The 20,327-nt window shown below is 41.1% G+C and overlaps 1 protein-coding gene across 1 annotated transcript in view; it reads left to right on the forward strand.

Annotated features, from left to right (window-relative positions):
• Nucleotides 1–20,327, forward strand: part of LOC143280560 (uncharacterized) — an 84,755-nt gene that overhangs the window by 15,749 nt on the left and 48,679 nt on the right. Inside the window, exons 2-5 of the mRNA XM_076585253.1 lie at nt 3,090–3,257; nt 3,804–4,359; nt 5,577–5,739; nt 18,530–18,607. Of these exons, the coding sequence (XP_076441368.1) occupies nt 3,194–3,257; nt 3,804–4,359; nt 5,577–5,739; nt 18,530–18,607 (861 nt within the window). The 5' untranslated portion in view covers nt 3,090–3,193. The remainder of the gene's footprint in view (nt 1–3,089; nt 3,258–3,803; nt 4,360–5,576; nt 5,740–18,529; nt 18,608–20,327) is intronic.

Genomic DNA, 20,327 nt, shown 5'->3' on the forward strand with positions numbered 1-20,327 from the left:
AGACAGGAACATACTGGGTAGAGGTGGGCGAAAATTTCATTGGCATAACCTTGAAAAGGCCCCACCTCGCTTTTCATGTTTCCTCACAGACTGAGTCTTGTGTGTTGAGCGGTTGGTGTTCATTGTTAACAATTGTAAATCATGATGGAGTGAGTTGAAGTGAGACCTCACTGGACACATCTACTTGTTCCCTAACGTGCAGCAGCGTGTCACAATCATATTGTAAGATCGCAGCTGGTTCCGTAACACACATAAACAGAATTTAACACAAAATAAATGGGACAGCTATCCCTGTGTCGCCATTGGTCAGCACCATCTTGAATATATATGATATATATGAGCGAAGAGTGTGCAAAAATCGTGACCGCTCGCCATGAGAGACGCTCGCTGAATCTTGTGCAGTCTTCTTTCTTCTTCCTTGGTATGGTCTGGGTTTTGACAGTGTGTATAGTCCAGCAGTGGAGTCTGCTGAGCTAACTGGGTCTCTTGTTTAGATGCCTGTGTATTTCTCCAATGCGGTTGTCTTAAATCTTAAATTCATTCTCGCATGACTGTACTTATGTTTTGCACAACATCACTCCAGCTTTCCGCCCTTTCTGTAACTCTGTGTGTGTTGCATGTGTGTGTATGTTCGTAGTCATGAGTTGAAGGAATGGGACAGTCACATGCACATGCCCATAACTCATTATCTCTATGCTTTTGATATAACCAAATCTGTGATTCACCATGCACCTTTAAAACATTTTTAGATGAAATTTTCTATTTTTGATTGCGTGAGAGCCTTTCTAATGCCTTTTAAACCACATGTGATGCTGCATGCAAAAACCCGGTTTAAGACCGAATTTGTCACTTCTGACATTTATGTACTTTCAGAAAGTTAAAAATCACAGATTAACTTTCAAAAAACCAAATTGATCTGTCAGTCATAGTTTTTTCTATAATCTTTTGACATTTGTTGTGGCCGAAAAGAACAAATGGAAAAATTGCCTCATGAAAAAAACATATATTAGCCTGCTTGTAACTTTAGAACAAGAATTATCTTGAACATGGGTTCGAATCCCAGGGGAGGTGGGTTTTTTGGCCTGTAAAAGACTCCTATGCAGAGTTGAGTGTGCTATGGTCATTAATGGGGAGACTGGGACCACATAGTCAAGTATCATCCACTTCACAGATGTGTTTTTTGGTGTGATGATCTAATTACCTGACCAACACTGCAAGTGTCTGTATCTCTCGGGCCTGGTTGATGCTGGGATATTATTGTAACAGGAAGCATAGAGTACAGCCTTGTCACATGGTCCCAAACCAAAATGGACCTCCTTAGCAGCATCTTCATCATCATAGTCCTCCACCTCCTCCTTCTTTGTCATCAGTATAACCCTCCCCCCCCCCCCCCCCCCCCAAAAAAAAAAAAGCCAGAGTCTATGGCCTTTCATGCCCTGCTGTCATGGTGACCCCAGTTTTGATACCCATCCACTTATGTGCTTGGGATAAGTCCTGTCAGTATCTTCAGTGTCAGCAAATTCATAAGGGGCTGTTGATGGAGGGATGTGTTAGAGTTTCCACTCTGGGAGGGATGCTCAGTCAGTCTGGCTCCGCGACTAAGCCATTGTTGTATTCAGTTGGGGGCTTAGTAGGTGGTGTCCTAAGTATGTTAAATCAGAACAGGCACCATTGAACACCACCAAAGTACAGGGTCTCCTGTGGTGTGTGGTCTTCTGGTGACCTAACTTCGATAGTCCCCTGTGGACTGCCGACACTAGAACTGTGACAGATGAACTTGGGTGTGGCCATGTAAGAGGGGACTCAGAATGAACGATGTGGGAGTAATGCCACTGAAACAGTGCAGATGATGGGGCAGCAAAAGAAAAAGAGGAAGAGCTGGTTGTGACTTTAGCTAGGTTTTTGCCTGCTGCGTCACAGATTTTTGACCTTGCGCCTTTACCCTATCATTTAGGCATACTTTTTAATGCAATTCTTTTTCAAAAGGTGTTCTGTTTAAAAGGGGCTTTGCTCTCTTGCCCATGCTAGAGGCATCAAGTGCAGTCTCATCCTCCCTAGCCCCCTCCTGTGCTAGGTTTGGTAAATTTCAAAATTTTAGAATCTTATCACTGAATGCAGCACCATAGCACTTTTACCATTATTCAGATTGACACTGTTTCCATTTTCAAAAGCATTACCATTTATCACATCCATGATGAAATTTGTGTGCAGTCATATTTTGTCAGTGTTGTGCACATCTGAGATATGTATCAACTCGTATTGAGAGTATAACTAACTATATGGTGCAAAACTCAAGTTGGCTTTAAGTGTATACACTTTTGGCTGCAGTAAAGTAGTTAACTTGCTATTATTGCTTTTGATTCAGAAACTGAACATTTTTAGCACGCAGTTGGGTCAAACTGTGATATGGAAATGTCCCAAAAGTGCCTTTTGTCAAGCAAAGAGATTTGTCATCTGTTTAATCTTGACACTTCTGCCAATGGACTCTAATGGCTCTTTTTATAAAAATAGCAGCAATAGTGATGAAGAAGATAGGTGTTGAAACTGTGTCAGAGCCAGATTTTGCTGTCACAAGTCAGCAGACTGAACATGGAAGGATCAGGGACATCTGATGCTCATCTCGTGCTCATTGATATTCCCATTTTCCAAGATGTGAGCTTAAAACATTCTTGCATTAAACTGATAAAATGCACAGCTAAACTTGGCATGCTTTCCTTTTATTAAGTACACAGTTTGGTGATGACTGGACACCATTCAGGCCTGCATAGGTGCTTGCTTTTTTTTTTTTGCTTTTTTTTTTTTTAACAACTAGTGGTTTTCTTGCAGTTTGAGGTATGCTCAGGTTGGCAGACAGATAAGGCTGAGGCAGGGTCAGTCATGATTGTCTTATGGATCAGTTATGCCACTTTTCGGTTCTTCTGTTTATATGGTACAATTACTCTCTTAGGCATGACTGCATGCACACAAACATCATAGCCCAGGACAGCATGAAAATGCTCATGCATACATACACATGCATATTAGTGCACATGATCAAGTATAAAAAATACACAATGTGAAGCTAGAAACTGCTGTTAACTTTGTTTCAGAAAACCAAAGCCCTGAAACTGACAAAACACCTGTTCTGAGTCAAAGAAGTTCACGGTCATCAGGTTGTATCAGCAAGAACTGTTCATCAAGGAGTCTCCCAAAGATGTTAAGGAATGCAGAAAGCTCTGATCACAACAAAACCCATGGAAATCTGCAGCGTGCACAAGGTACTGAAGAGACTTCTGTACCAGAGATAGAACCTCTAACTGATGCTGTAAGGGACTCAGATTCTGCAGGTTTAGAGTCAAGAGAAAAACACATACCAAAAAATTACCCACAAGCTAGCATGTCCAGTCAAGATCCACACCAAACACAAGTCAGGCAAAAAAGAAAGGTGACTGAAAAGAGACTGCCACACTGTTTGCCTCAGACTGGTCACAGCTCTCCACAGTCAGGCAAATATCTCTCACAGAAAACACAAGTCAATAGCTGTGTTCAATACCATACTGCAGTGCATAAACATACCAGCATGGGTCAGAATGTTCTCAAAATAATCCATGCACAAGAAATAGATAAATCAAGTGGTCAAAGTAGAGGTTGGAGAGCAAGAGGCAACAGTGGAGACAGCATTGGAAATGTAATGCCACAAGAGAAAAGTCAGATTCGTACTTCAGAAAGTGCAGGCTCTGATGTAGTCTTTTTAAAATCAATAACTAGGAAAAAGAAACTATTAAACCCAAGTCAGGATTTACCCATTCTTTCTCTATGTTCAGCAGACAATCCAGACTTGTCCAGACCAGCATCAGAGAATGCTGTGCATGAAAAGAGGGGGCGGAAGCGGAAATCTTGTCTTGTAGATGCAATTTTCCCTAGCTCTCTTCCTGCACCAAAAAGAGGGCGTGGATCCTCACAGATAAAAGAAAATCAATGCAAGAGAATATCCTTAATACCGAGTGATGCTGTTGAACAGTTATCATCCAAGTCCTCTTCAAAGGGCAGGAAAAAGGGTGTGGGAAACAGGAGGAAGACTTTGGTGAAGAACAAGGGAAATGAGAGTGTCTCCTCTCTATGTTCCACCTCCAGCATTCTTGGATCATCATTGTCGATGGTTTTCAATGGCATCTCCAGAACTTCACAAAGCAAACTTGGGCCATCAAGAAACAGTCTGGCAGAATTTAAAGTGGCGAAACCCCAGTGCCAAGGCAAACAAGTGTCACTGAGCAGAGATCAAAGCAGTCAGGATGTGGAGAGAGATGTGAAGAAGATGTGTCTGCTGAAGTTCCACTTGGCTGGCGTGCCATCCTTGGTGATGACCAGCCTTCATCGTGAGTAAGTAAGCTGATTGTTTCAAATTTTATGTTTTATCTGTTTTTCATCTCTGTTGCTCACAAGATTGCTTCCTGGAGGGATGCCAAACTTGAAAGAAAATGGTTTTTAAGAAGACTGCTTTGAAAACATTTTAACAAATATGATTTATAGTATTGCACACAATTATTTTTCCTGCATTCTATACGTAATAAAGTTGCTAAAGGATTTTTGTTTCCAGGCTCATGTTCCTTTGTACTGACACGATAAAGATAAAAGCTTCAAATTTGATGGGCAGCTTTTGAAAAAAAAATTTTTGAAATCACAGTATGATTTTTAAAGATAGGTTTGTCTGGTTTGCAGTGTCTTCTAACACATCTTCTTATTCTTCGTGTACCTCGACTTGAATTGCAGCAATGAACATGCTGATTTTTATGTTCTTTTTGTTTTGAGGGATGCCATATTTTCCCTTGATGGTTGGGAGAAAAACAGCAAAAAACAAACAACAAACTCACCTCACATATCAGTGTTTCCCATAACGCACTATAGCGCGTCCTTTACGCACAAAAATCTGAAAAGGACCCCCAGTTTTCAGAACTGTACATCCCAAGGATGCACATGATTTTCCTGACAAGTTCTTATGTTATCAGTTGATCTTTGAGGCTGCCGACTCGGCAGCAGCACTTTAAATGAAGAGCAGACGATACCAAGTGTTTGGATTGTGTCCCTTGTTTGTTTGTTTTTTACACTGGATGAATTTTCGCAGACCTGCCTTGTATGATTCGACCGAAGTTTTCTGTGATTCAGGCCCACAGAATGTGGTATTTGCCGACTGCAAAATTTAACACACACACACACAGACACACACACAGACACACACACACACACAGACACACACACACACACACACACATACACACACACACACAGCGAAAGGCAATTAGCGCCACACGCATTTGTCACTGAATATAAATTTTCATTGCATTTGACGTCAATGCATTTTTGGCTGCAGTCAGTGTCCATTCCTTAGATCAGAGATCAATAGCTGAAGTACCAAGATTCATCCGCTTTACCTGCATGTAGTATGTTTTGTTCAAACACACGAACTGCCTGTCTCATGTGGATGTTGGTATACATTTCACTATCCGCCGTACCGTTGTTTTTGATTCCTTCTGCATAGTGACCACAACTGCACCTTATGGTCTAAATAAATGTAAATGTCTATGTTTTTGTTCTGGCAGAGAACAGGACTTTGTGATTGGTGCTGTCAAACGACTGGGGGTGTTCAGGATCGAAGACAAGGTGTCCAAACACACCACGCATGTTGTATGTGGAGAGGCCAGGCGTACGCTTAATGTTTTGAATGGACTTGCCAGAGGATGTTGGCTCATCAGTAAAGAATGGGTGAGTGGTTTCTTATCTGATGGAGAAAACAGTTAAGTGCAACCATGGTCTTGAACCTACTTGTACTGTGGAGTTTCCCTTTGGGGTTTTTTTTTTGTTTGGTTTTTGTTTGGTTCTTTTTTTTCCCTCAATGTTTATGTTTTTACAGCCCTCGGTGGGGATGCTGGGTGTCTTTCAGTATATATAGCATCCCCACCTTCTGGAAATTCTGTGCTAGAAATTTCCTCTTTCCTACCACTCTCTTTGCCTTTTTTGACAGGAGAAAGTCTTCTCAGCCCATTAGCAACCACAACCCCAATACTCCTTGGAACAAGACAAGGAGACAGTGACAGTGTGATTGGCATCACTCAGACATTTTCAAAATGCAGAGCAGGAATGAATGTAGAGACGCTTCCACATCAAGACATTAATCACTTCTCAGTAGTTTTCAGTCTACAGAAACATCAAATAATAATATTAATGGTATTTATTTAGCGCTGAATCTTGTGCAGAGACAAATCAAAGCGCTTTCGCACCAGTCATTCACACGCATGGTTGGGGCTTTTGTCTAAAAGGGGATTTGCATTCAAGCCTGGAATGGTGTCACATATTCTGCACGAGCCGTTGGAGACCGGCGGTTAGTTGCGAAAAAGGCATCTGTTATAGCTCAGCTTTCAGCTTGTGCTGTGAGTTGAACTACGGTTAGTAGCCAGCTGAGCACTTGGCTACATCTACAGTTCACTTTTGTGGATCTGTTGGTGTGCAATCCATTGTTGGTCCAGAATCAAACTCTTCATCAGCCTATAAATCAGCCCTGTTCCTCATAACTAAAAGCCTCAAAGAAAAAAACGCCCTGCAGCTTTTCATCTGACAATACTGATAATTATGACCTTCTGTTACACTGAATGAGTTAAACCTGTTCTTCAAACCACTACTGATTCTTATCCTGGATTGGATGAGATACATTATAAATTTTTTAAACATCTTCCTGAAATCTGTTTGGAAGCTCTACTAAATGTCTATAATCATATCTAGTCCACAGGCTTTTTCCCACCCTCTTGGCGGAGAGCTCTCATCATCCCTGTACCAAAACCAGGAAAAGACCTATCTAACCCTTCAAATTACTGCCAAATTGCACTGACCAGCTGCATATGTAAACTAATGGAAAAGATTGTCAATGGTAGACAGATGTGGAAACTAGAGACCAATGGCTTATTGGCGAAAGAAGAGTGTGGTTTCTGCAAGCTTCAGTCTACCATTGACTATCTAGTCTGTCTGGAAACCACAGACAGAAACGCTTCCATGAACAAGCAGCATGTTGTGACCATATTTGTTTTTTATTTGGAAAAAGCTTATGATACCACCTGGAAATTTGGCATTTTCTCTGATCTTTACAACCTCAGCTTTGAAGGACACTTCCCCCCATTTGTCTACAGTTTATTACAAAACCAACAGGTCCAGGTGAGGGCGGCACCACTCTTTCCAACATACAAGAGCAGGAGCTGGGTGTTCCACAAGGGAGCATTCTGTCACCTTCTCTCTTCAGCATTAAAATTGACATCTTCCAGTCGGTCCAGAAGGGATGAGATAGCTCTTTGTGGATGATTTTGCTGTATACCAAACTGGTAGTACTTAGCCAGCAGCCAGCAATGGCTCCAGCTCTGCAGAGATAAAATTCAGCATTGGGCAGAGGAGAACGGTTTCACCTTTACTCCTACCAAAGCTCAATGTATCATTTTCACAACTTTCAACAATTCTTTGTGGATCCTGAAATCCATCTGGGAAAATCCTCCTCCTGGGCAGTTAGGGGAGCCAAATTTCTGGGGATCATTTTTGACGAGAAGCTAAATTTCCTGTCACATTAAACAGTTGAAAACCTGCCAAAAAGTTCTGAACATCCTCCTAGTTTTAGCACACACGGACAGGGGCACTGATAGGATAACTTTATTTCACCTTTACAGAGCCCTGGTCTGCCACAAATTTCCCACATTTCTGAAAATCTTTACTGATGGTTTGAATTCGGAAGAAGTTGTCGCTGCGTCTACATTTAATTCTGCATTTAATTCTGCCTTTCCTGACCAGTCCTCAACAAAACACATTCTGACTGACAGCTCAGTTTATACTGTGGAACTGACCGCACTGGTTCTGGCATTAAAAATGGTTCTTCGAGCAAAACACAAGCGTTAAATGATTTTTTTTTTTTTTTTTTTTTGACTTGTCAACCCAGGAGGTGATTGCTTGCAGGAATCTGACACATCCAAAACTGCTTGAATTTTTTTTCATTTTTACACAAGCAAAGGGTATGATGTTTTGGCCTGGGTTCTGGGCCATGTTGGCATTCAAGGTAATGAAATGGCAGACCAGCTGGCCAAGAACGCCATAAAAGAAATATTATCAAAATCCTGCGTACCATACACAGACATGATGCAGAAAGTGAACACTTACTTCAAGATCTTTGGCAAGTGGAGTGGAACACCCAGATGAACAAAAGGCTGTTCCAAATTCATCCTGACCGAAAAGAGATCCATCTGTTGTGAAGAATCGTAAGGGGAAGTCTGTGCTGTGCAGATTGCACACAGGGCACACTTTTCTTACTTATTCTTGTTAAAATGGGAGAAGGCCTCCGATGTATTCCCTGTGACGAGCCTCTCACTGTGAAACACATGGTCATTGATTGGTGGGATCTGTATGACATTAGATGCAGACATTACACGGCAGATTCTCTGAAGACTTTGTTCTGTGATGTTCCTCTGTGGATACAAATCAACTTGTTGAAAGAAGTGAACATTTAAAAAAAATCAGATTTGAATACTTTTAATGCTGGAAGTTTAAAAAAAAAACTTTTTGAGTGAAAAGATTGAAGGAGTGATTAGTTTTTACTGTACTTTTTACCTTTGATTTGAAGTAGATGCTAACGTGGTGATAGCCTTGAGATGGCCTTAGTGGTTGGTGAGGCTTTAAGCACCATAATTTGATTTGATTTATTATTTTTTCTGTGATTTCGATCACCTGCAGGAATCTGGCACATCCGAAACTTCCTGATAATTAAGAAACTTTTACACTTGTAACAAGCAGAGTGTATGACATCATTTTAGCCTGGGTTCTGGGCCATCCCACAGGGATGTGTTCTATCCCCACTGTTGTACTCACTATTTACACATGACTGTGCAGTTGAAAATGAATGTAACACCATGGTCAAGTTTGCAGACGATACTACTCTAGAAAGGCTGATTGTGGACAGTGATGAGTCAAAATATAGGGAAGAAGGACTGGAACTTGTCAGCTGGTGTGATCAAAACAACTTAGAACTCAACATATCAAAAACAAAAGAATTAATTTTAGATTTCAGGAAAACTAGATCTGACCCCATACCACTTGTCATTAAAGACATGCAAGTAGAGATCATCAGCGAATTTAAATTTCTTGGACTGATCATATCCAACAATTTGAAATGGGAGAAAAATACGGAAAAAATTGTTAAGAAAGAACAACAGCACCTGTTCTTTCTCCGGCGCCTCAAAAAGTTCGGAATTAAAAAGAAATCATGGTTGATTTCTACCGAGCAGTCATTGAAAGTGTGCTAACCTTCACTATTACTGTTTGGTATGGAAACATTTCCAAGGCAGAATTTGCAGCCCATAACAGAATTGTAAAAACTGCCACCAAGATTACTAGGGCTGATCTACCTTCTCTAGACAATATATATTGTAAGTGGCTACTCAAAAAATCAAAATCAATCAGCCAGTACGAATCACATCCAGCTTTTGGGATTTTCGAGATGCTCCCTTCTGGTCGACGGTACAGAAGTATAAGGACGAAAACCAATCACTTCACCAATAGCTTTTTCCCCAAAGCAGTCAGTACCCTGTCTCTCGAACAAATCCAGTATGATAAATTGAATTGTGCAATCAACAACCAGCTACCTGAAGATCTCTAGTCATCAGCCCCATCCACATGTAATATGTGGCTTCTGTTCAAACATGTGTGTGAGAGAGAGAGAGAGAGAGAGAGAGAGAGAGAGAGAGAGAGATTGTGTGTGTGTGTGTGCATGTGTGCGTGCATGTGTGAGAATGCACAAGTTTTTGTATGGATATGTATCCTAATTTCAACTGTATCTGTGTTTGTGTATGATTTTCGATTTATGTTCGTACATTGTTATGTACTATCCCCCCCAATATTCATTGTGACCCCAGTACACTTGGTAATAAAGACATATTCTATTCTATTCTATTCTATTCTTTTTCCTTTTTTTTTTTTTTTTTTCCCCTGCCCCATCATCTGCACCGTTTCAGTGGCATTACTCCCACGCCGCTCATTTAGATTCCCCCATACACGGCCACACCTGGGTTTGTCCGTCACAGTTCCAGATTCGGCAGTCTGCAGGGAACGACCGATGTTAGGTCGCCAGGAGACCACACACCAGAGGAGACCCTGCACTGCCCATGAGTCACTTCAGTGATGTTCAGTGGTGCCTGTTCTGATTTAACATACTTAGGACACCACCTACTAAGCCCCCTACTAATGACAATAATGGCTTAGTCGCGGAGCCAGACTGACTGAGCGTCCCCCCAGAGTGGAGACTGCCACCACGTCCCTCAAACAACAGCACCCCATGAATCTGCTGACACTGAAGAGATTGACAAGACTCGCCCAAAGCACGGAAGCGGAGGGGCATTGACCTGTCTCAAGTCTGTCATTTTTATCAGAATTGCTGGAAAATTGTATTGCCTCAACTCTTCACTCATCTGGAACAAAATCGTTTACTTAATTCTCACCAGTCAGCTTATAGATGTGGTCTTAATTGCAAAACAACCCATCTTAGAATAGTGAATCACTGAATGATTTGCTTTCTGGGTTTAATGAAGATAGGATATCTGTTCTCGCTCTTTTAGACTTGTTAGCAGCTTTTGACACTATCAACCACTCTATCCTCTTGAAGAGACTTTAAACTTTTTTTGATATTTGTGACACTGCACAGATCTTGCACAGAAAGTGTGTGTAAATGGTAGATATTCTAGTGTATTTGCCTTAAGATATGGTGTCCCACAGGGGTCCGTCCTAGGTCCTGTTCTTTTCATGCTGTATGCGGCTCCTGTGTCATCATGTGATGTTGCATGAGAGCTTTGCTGATTGATTCATTGATTGATTGATGTGGATACTTCTAGAGCACCTACCCTCAGTCGGAGACCAAGCTCTAAATGCTTTACAAACATGAGGTCATTTGCACAACAAGCCGCCACTGGGCACTCATCATTTGTTTCCTGTGTCATTCAATCAGATTTTAGGCACACACACATACACATTCGGACAAACATGTAACATTTTACGTGTATGACCGTTTTGTTTATTTACCCCACCATGTTGGCAGCCATACTCTGTTTCGGGGGTGTGCATGCTGGATATGTTCTTGTTTCCATAACCCACTGAACACTGACATGGATTACAGGATCTTTAATATGCGTATTTGGTCTTCTGCATGTGTATACACTGAAGGGGGTTTAGGCACTAGCAGGTCTGCACATATGTTGACCTGGGAGATTGGAAAAATCTCCACTAGGTACCGTCACTGATGTTCGAACCCTGGATCCTCAGATTGAAAGTCCCAACGCTTAACCATTCAGCTATTGCTTTGCTTTGCTGATGACATTCGACTTTATCAGTCGGCTTCCATAGCTGAATTTGATGCACTGGTGACTCAAACACTGGAGTGCATTGCTGACCTAAAGGACTAGATGACTCTCAATAACTAAGTGCAACTAAATGACAATTAGACTGAATTTATGATAGCCTGTCCAAAGAAGTTTCATCAACATCTTTCCTTTCCTGATTCTGTTCTGATCAGTAGCACATCTGTTTCGCTTTCTCCTTCTTTTCACAGTCTTGGTGTAATCCTAGACCAGTCCTTTCCTTCTAACAGCACATTTGGAATATCTGTAAAGTTGCCTATTTGGAACTGCATAGAATCAGTTCTATCCACCACTATCTCTGAACTGATGAAACCAATACACTTGTATGCGCTCTGGTTCTCTCAAGATTGGATTACTGCAATTCTCTTTTGGCCAGCCTTTCCAAATATCTGTTAGACAGACTTAACAAATTCAGAATAACACTGCCAGACTCATTTGCAGAGCTAAATTTGACCATGTTTCTCCTCTCCTTCAGTCTTTCCGCTGGTTGCTCGTTTCTGATCAAATAGACGAAAAGCTACCACTCTGACCTTTTTTTGCAGTCAACATATATGACCCCAAGTGTCTTTCTGAACTCCTCCATATCTATACTCTGTCTTGCCAGCTCCATTCTTCCTTGATCCTGGACTTCTCAGGATACATCACATCAGAAGTAAGACCTATGGACACAGTTTTTTGACTCACTTGTGTAAACAAAGTGAGTCTATGTTTTAACCCGGTGTTCGGTTGTCTGTGTGTGTGTGTGTGTCTGTGTGCCCATGGTAAACTTTAACATTGACATTTTCTCTGCAAATACTTTGTCAGTTGACACCAAATTAGGCATAAAAATAGGAAAAATTCAGTTCTTTCCAGTCATCTTGTTTAAAACAATATTGCACCTCTGGGATGGGCACAAAAAAATAAACAAGAGAGGCAAGGCCTTCAAGACTCACTTGTGATAAATTAAGTCCCCTAGCATTAATTACAGAGTAATTTCCCTTTTTTACTATCTGCACCAAAACGTTTGCAAAATAAATAAAAATTCCATGCTTAGCAAAAGAAGTTCCTGTTTGAACAAAAAATGATAAAAATGACTCCTCTTGTTGTTGTGTCAGAGTAAGAGGTCAAAGTGCCAAGTTTAGAGAATACAAAAAATATAAATATAACAGTACCGTAATATCCCTAGCAAACGCCCACCCCCCCTCCACAGAGTTTTGGGGCAAAATGGGGGGGTGGGCGTTTGCTAGGTAGACAGCCATTACACAAAAAATAATTATAACTTTAGTTAAAAGGAAAAGGTGAGCGACTGTCCTTCTAGTTGTTTTATGCTGATGTACGCAAATGTTGCCATTCTACATTGCAATTTTCTTGTGTCCTCGGCAGTGCGAATTTCTTTTTATTTTCCCGATTTCTGTCGTTGTGTCGGGCGTTTTTGTAAGAATATTAAACATGTGAGGCTGAAGCCCGAGCAAAAAAAAGAAATATGAACGAAAAAAAAACACACACACATACACACACACACACACACACACACACACGCGCGCGCGCAAATTTGGTAAATATGATGTACAGAGACAGCAACACTGTGGCAATAAAGAGAGAGGTTTGACGGAGAGAGAGAGAGAGAGGGGGAGTGCGCGCGGGGGAGGGGGGTGCGTATGTTTTCCATTCAAATCTAAATCAAATGCAACTTTTGTCATAAGAATAAGTTGACTTTTTGTTTTTTTTTCTGTTTCGCGTTTTCTGTTTTCCAATACCCAACAATACACAGTTGTGTCTTTTTGAATATGTTTAGGTAGCTCTACATTAAGGTATATCAACATAAAGCGCATTGTCTCATAAAATATGAGAACGATTTTTGAAGGAATTATACATTATGAAAAATAAACAATAAACAATCCTTGTGAAACTAAAAATTAACTGTCTGTATGATAAAAGAGAAAAAAATCGTAAAATATTTTTCCAGTTCTCAGACACAAACATATCTGTCTGGAAGTCTGGCAAACAAGACGTTCGGTTAAGTCCTTCAAAATCTAAGTCCAAAGCAAATGTTAACATAATAATATTATTCTTTTCTGTTCCACTTTCCCTTCCATTTCTACCATTTCCCAACAGTTAATGCATGGTCTGTCTTTTTGAATATGTTTAGTTACATTGCTAGGTATGTCAACATGAAGCACATTGTCTCAGTCAAATATGAGAACAGTTTGATTTGCAGGAATTATACACTGTGACAACTAAACGGAAACTTTTTTTCTCGTGAAACAAAAAATCAACTGTCTGTACTATGAATAAGGAGAAAACCCAGTCAAAACGATTCTCCCAATTTTCAGACACATGAACACACAATCTCTTGTCTGGAAGTCGGGTGAACAAAGCGTTCAGTTAAGTCCCTGAAAATCAACATCATTGTCTTCACTTTCATCCCCACTCGAAGCGTCTTCAGGAACCTCACCGTTGTCTTCGTCGTGAGGGAGGAAAGCGCCAATTTCATCTGGAAACCACTCAAGTGTTTCGTCGTCTTGAGAACCATCCAAGGCATTTGAAATGGCGCACCTGAGAAAGGCCTTCACGATCGTGTCGGGCCGGATGTTCTCCCACGCAGTGCTGACCCAGTTGAGGACGTCTTGCCTTGTAGGCTGTCTGAGGTTGCCAGCAGCTGTGGGGGGTCTTGGTTGTCTCATCCACTTAACCCAGCAGTCCCTGATGCCATCTTTGAAAGGTTTGCTGAGACCGACATCGACTGGTTGGGCCAAAGGGGTGCAGCCTTCAGGCACAAAGACCGTGTCCACCTGTTGTGCATCAAACGCTCCTCTGACCTCTGGCATCCTGTGAGCGTTGTAGCAGTCCAGAACAAGGAGGCGACGCTCATCTGATGGTCCAAGAACACGATGAATCCAGGTGAGAATGGTGTGTCTTGTCATCCATCCATTTGCAGTGGCACTCAACTGCACATTGTCAGGCACTCTCAACTGGAGATGGACGCAAGGTGGAATGCGCCCTTCTCTCTCCCGCAATATGACAAAAGCTGGAAACTTTGTACCATCTGCTGCTGCTAGGAGTGCCACTGTGAAGCCTCGTTTTTCCGCCTTGGTGCTTTTGACACGCACTTGCTTTACTCCTTTCAGGCTGTTGGTGTGGGATGGCAGCATATCAAACCGCACCATCGTCTGGTCCATGTTCATGACGTGCGACAGAGGGTAGCCATGGCGATGACGAAGTCGGAGAATATTTCGACGGAACTGAAGAAGTTGATCTTGGAAGTCAGCAGGAATCTTTTGGCTGGCAGTGGTTCCTCGTCGAGTTGTCACCGTGTGTCGCTGTTTCCAGCGCTTGAGCCACATGTGTGATGCTGCAAAGCCCTGCACGTTGAAAGCACCTGCCAGCTCTATTGCCTTTCGCTGTAAATCCTTGTTTCTCACCACACGCCCTTCAGCTCGTTCCTCCTCCAAGAACTAGAAAACGGCTTGGTCAAGCTCTTCAGACCTAACTGGCGGTCCATGAGATAACTTTCTTTTGCCTTTCTCCTTTCCGTACTGTTGCTGTAGAATATGCCTGTTTTCTCTCCACTCTCTTATTCTTTTTCTGTCCACAGAAAATTCTCTAGCACATTCTGAAACGTTGCCAGCTGCTTCATTGTCAAGATATCTAAGTGCTTTCAATTTGAAAAATACCGTGTAAGAGTTGTTTTTCGGCATGTTCTTTTTTACGCTCAATGACTCCCCTATCTTCACAATCAAACGTTATAATCATCAAAACGTCACTAAAAACAGATTTGACGCAAGTGTGTGCATGCGTATTTAAAAAGGCTAGGTTCAGCATGGGAGAAGAGGGGCTGGAAGTCGGACATCGAATTGATGGGATGGGTGAGGGGGGTGGGGGGGGGCGAATGAGGGGGGCAAGGGGTGGGCGTTTGCCAGGTAGTTACCTTTCTGCACGAATTTTAGCAGAAAGTGGGTGGTGGGCGTTTGCTACATACTGGGCGTTTGCTAGGGATATTACAGTAAATGCAGTTTGCATATAATTAGGCTTCTTTCTTTTTTTTTGTGCCCATCCCAGAGGTGCAATATTGTTTTAAACAAGATGACTGGAAAGAACTGAATTTTTCCTATTTTTATGCCAAATTTGGTGTCAACTGACAAAGTATTTGCAGAGAAAATGTCAATGTTAAAGTTTACCACGGACACACAGACACACACACAAACACACAGACAACTGAACACCGGGTTAAAACATAGACTCACTTTGTTTACACAGGTGAGTCAAAAATGAAGCCTAATTATATGCAAACTGCATTTACAGTTATATTTATATTTTTTGTATTCTCTAAACTTGGCACTTTGATCTGATATTCTGACCCAACAACAAGAGCAGTCATTATTATCATTTTTTGTTCAAACAGGAACTTCTTTTGCTAAACATGAAAGTTTCATTTATTTTGCAAACGTTTTGGTGCAGATAGTAGAAAAGGGAAATTACTCTGTAATTAATGCTGAGGGACTTAATTTGCTTTAAACTGATCTTTCTCATCTTAAATGACATTTTGAAATTATACTCAATACATAAAAAGCTTGGATTTTTTTTATTTTTATTTTTAGTGTATCACAAGTGAGTCTTGAAGGCCTTGCCTCTTGTTGTTTTTTTTACGATCGCCAAAGACATGGAACAAGCTTCGTGTGCACATGCATCTGTTTATGTATGTTTGTGTTTGTGTGTGCCTATGTGTGCATATTTGTTGAGGGTAGCTGCTATGTACTTATGTATGTTAAAATATATGTATGCATTGTGTGTGTGTGTATGTGTGTTTATTTTTTTAGTAACATTTTGGTGTGTGTATGTAGCATTGATGTAATGTGTTATGTAAACAAAAGTGTTTTGTAAAGCACCGAGATCAGATTTCTGGATAGTGTGCAATATTAGTATCCATTATTATTGTTATTGTTGTTAAAAGGAAACAAACGTTTTCAATTTCATTTATTCTATACTAAATTGGTAGAAGATTGCAAATTTGCTTTCATGAATGTTTTCCAGTTTCTTACCAGTCATGACATTTCATAAAGGAAAAAATCATTATTATACCAACAACAAAAGTGAATTTCCGAAAACAGCACGGGATCATTTAGTCCTTGAGTAGATTTTTTTGGACATTTTATGCAGTGCATGAGAAATACTTCATTTTCTGCTTATTAATGTGTAGAATATAAATATATGTTAACCAGGTTTCTTTGGATTAACATTGTCTGAGCAGTGTCCAGACAATTAAATTAGAAAGTATGGAATGCAGATGATGGCAAAATCGACCAACATCATGTTTTGATGCAAAAAGAACTATGATATACATGTTTTTCTTTGGAAATGAACTGGTATTTGCAAATGTGGCGCAGTAGAGCCAGTGGAACTCATAAATATCATGGTGGATCAACTGAAGAACTTCATCTGCTGCAGGTAGATGTGCACTGATTTTGTGTCCAGGTTGTGCCCAGTGACAGAAAATTACTGTAATATTTCCAGCAAACATTTAAGGTGCAGAAGCAACCTTGTCGATCAGCCATCTGAATCTTCACACTGTCCAACCTTTGCCTTGGACTTCTTTTGCACTAACAGCTGTTCGTGTTTAAGGCACTGCCAAAGTGTCTGAGGGCTTCAGAAAGGTCATCAGGAATGATATTTTCGTCTTCCAGGCTGTCTTTGCTCTTCAGGACTATTTGATACACTTCACTTTGCCTCATTTGTACTCAAGCCATTTGCATTCTCTTGTCCACTGACTTCATTCTTTATGAAATGTCATGACTGGTAAGAAACTGGAAAACATTTATAAAAGCAAATTTGCATCTTCTGCCAATTGAGTATAAGACACATGAAATTGAAAATTTAGTTTCCTTTTGACCCAAGAGAGCTCTCTTACTTTCTGCACAGTATCTGTTACTGCCACAGTGTCCTGCTCATAGAGGTTAAGTCAGCATCAGTGCGGCAGCAGGCAGTTGCGTATATACAGCTGTACCTCGCTAAATGCTTTGTGGTGAGCTGCATTCAGCACTTAAATAACCTCCCTCACATGCTCTCGCCTTCTAACTCTCCGTAAGGCGCTCTCTCATGGCCGGAAGTGTGAATGATAATCATTTGAAATCAAAATATAATTATGTTCCCGCTCCCTTACAGTGGTAAACTTTATATTAGCGTGATCAGTATTTTTTTTCTTCTTCTATTTTATCATAAAAAGAATGGTTTTGTTGCTCACATTTGGACCAAACGCAAATTTTAATCTTAAATTCCCTGGTCTTGTGCAGACTGCACACAGGGCACACTTTTCTTAGTCAATCTCACTTGTTAAAAGGGAAGGATGTATTCCCTTTGAGTGTCTCACCGAAACATGTGTTCATTGACTGCTGGGATCTGCATGACATTAGACAGAGATATTACATGGCAGAATGATGAGATATAGATTCTGTAAAGACTTTGTTCTGTGATGTCCCTCCGTGGACCCAAATGGACTTCTTGAAAGAAATTAATATTTTTAATCAGATTTTAATTTTTTAAACTCTGGATGATTTTAAACTTTTTGAGTGAAAAGATTGAAGCGGTGATTAGTTTTTTTATTGTACTTTTGACCTATCTACATATATATATATATATTGATTAATGATACAGTACACACACATCCTTGCACATGCATGCATGCACGCACACACACACACATGCACACACGCACGCACGCATGCACACACACACACGCAACATAGAGACATACATGTATACACTTTTTCTACCCTTCCTCTGCCACCCTGTACTATTTGATCATCTTTCTTTTTTTTCTTTTTCTTTTTTTCTTTTTTTAATTCCTTATAGGTGCGTTAGTGCAGTGCATTTTTACCTCATTGCTAAAAGTTAGCAGACATCCACTGGTTGGCAGGCTATGAAGTAACCTGGAAAAACTAAAATGAATTTAACAAGATTAGAAAGAAAGTGTCTCATGTACAATAGTGTCACTGAATGGAGTTTTTATTTTTGTATCATTCATTGACTCACTTGTGATACACAGTTTGAACTGTGCATGGAAATCTGAAGACTGTTAAAAATGGCAGTATCTGTACATCAGTCTGAAATTCTTTTGTATATTCATAATTTATACTTAATGGCATTTGAAGGTGGAACGCTCCATGGAAGATGGGTCATGGACATGTGAAGAAGGCTATGAAATGGTTGAGGACTTTCCAAAAAGCAAGGTAAGGAGACTTAGCCAGAATTAATTTCCTGACTGCCTTGAAGAGCACAGTCATGCAATATTTGTAATTCAGAAATCATCAGTATGCTGGAGGGAAAGTGATAAAATGCTTTAGGCTTGTCATTAACTCTTTCATTCCTAGTTTTCTATGAAGTATTACTTCCCCTTGTTCCTAGATTCCTTTTACGCATGTTTACCCTTCATTCCTGGATTTAGAGAAGAGAAAGAAAGTTTGAAGCAGGGTACTTATTTCGGAGACTTACAGCAACGCTGTTCGTAACAGTATACTAAGATTGTCATATACTGTTGTGTACAGAATTGATGTGAGAAGGTGTCTGTGACCATGTTGACTCTATACGGTGACATCTCTGGTGACACTCAGGTGTAAAACAGGTGAGTTTAGGGTAAAACACAATGCATGCAAGTACGTATCACACGCAGGACAGTGTTTTGCTTGCACAGTGTTCACATCATGCAGGTACTCACCGAGTATGCCTCACATGTATCCCAGTGCCACACTGCTGGTCATGTCCACAGAAAACTGTCACAATTGTCACTGCAGTTATCCCTACCACTTCGATGATTTGAAGTTTGTTTGCTGTCTAGAAGAGAATGTCTTTCACTACACAAGCAGCTAATGAGCCAGAATCAGAGCATTATTTACACAGTTCTATGCACATACACTATTCACAAACAAAACGTTCTCTATATACATGTGTCATTGTCACAATCACCATGTCACATGTCACACAAAGGTGACACGCGTGTGGTACACTTTGAAGCAGTCGCACTGGTTGCTGCATAAATACACACCATACTTTTCACATTTGATTGTTTTCTTGCATTTTTTGAATGGGTTGTTGGAATAGCTGACACCAGGGTGTGTGTGGTTGTACTTGATGTGTTGTGTTGTGCACACCACACAGGTATGGTTGTCACCTTCTCGGCGAACAGGCCAGTGATCTGTGCGGTCAAGACGGGGGTCTGCTACACTGGTTTCCATTCTGGGTCAGCCAGGATGGGATTTTTTGACAAAATAATTGCCGATCAGTTGCTGTACCAGGTCCAGCTTGAAGGAGAGCAGGTCTCGCTTGCTTTGTCCCTGAGGTCTGTGGTCTGTCACCTCCCGCTCAATGACAAAAGCGTTGTATATTGCTGTCTCCATCAGCTTTGTTTCAACCCGTCGATACCACTTCATGGACTTCTTTGACTTGTTTTGACGGGTGTTCTGGTCCAGTCTGTCCACACCATTCATGTTGATGGCGTAGGCAGCCACTGCTGGGGGGCAAGGAAACTCTGCGACGGTCCCATCTTTCTGGCGTTGTCTGGCAGTGGCACCTGAGTTGTCATGAGGTGGGTGTGCTGTGGAAAGGTAGTACACCATTCTGTTGTCTTTCCATGATGTTGCTATCATGTCACCACACTGTCGCCATTCAGAAGTGCCACGGGGAATCTGACGTATTTCTGCCTTGGTCTTGACCAGATCACTTGGGCAGCCAAGACGGTTGGGTCGCATTGTGCCGCACAGGTCCCTTTGCCCAACAGGTACTTTGCCAGCACAGGTGAGGTGTAAAAATTGTCTGTGAAGACAACATGGCCAAAGTCATGAATTGGTTTGGTCAGACCAGTCACAACACGAGCACTGAGCCCGATCAGTTTGTTCACTTGCTGTCCTTTTTACCTGTGTACACCTCCATATTGTAGCAGTATGCTGTCTTGGC

Source organism: Babylonia areolata, chromosome 3 (genome assembly GCF_041734735.1).
Source record: "Babylonia areolata isolate BAREFJ2019XMU chromosome 3, ASM4173473v1, whole genome shotgun sequence".
Taxonomy (NCBI): Eukaryota; Metazoa; Mollusca; class Gastropoda; order Neogastropoda; family Buccinidae; genus Babylonia; species Babylonia areolata.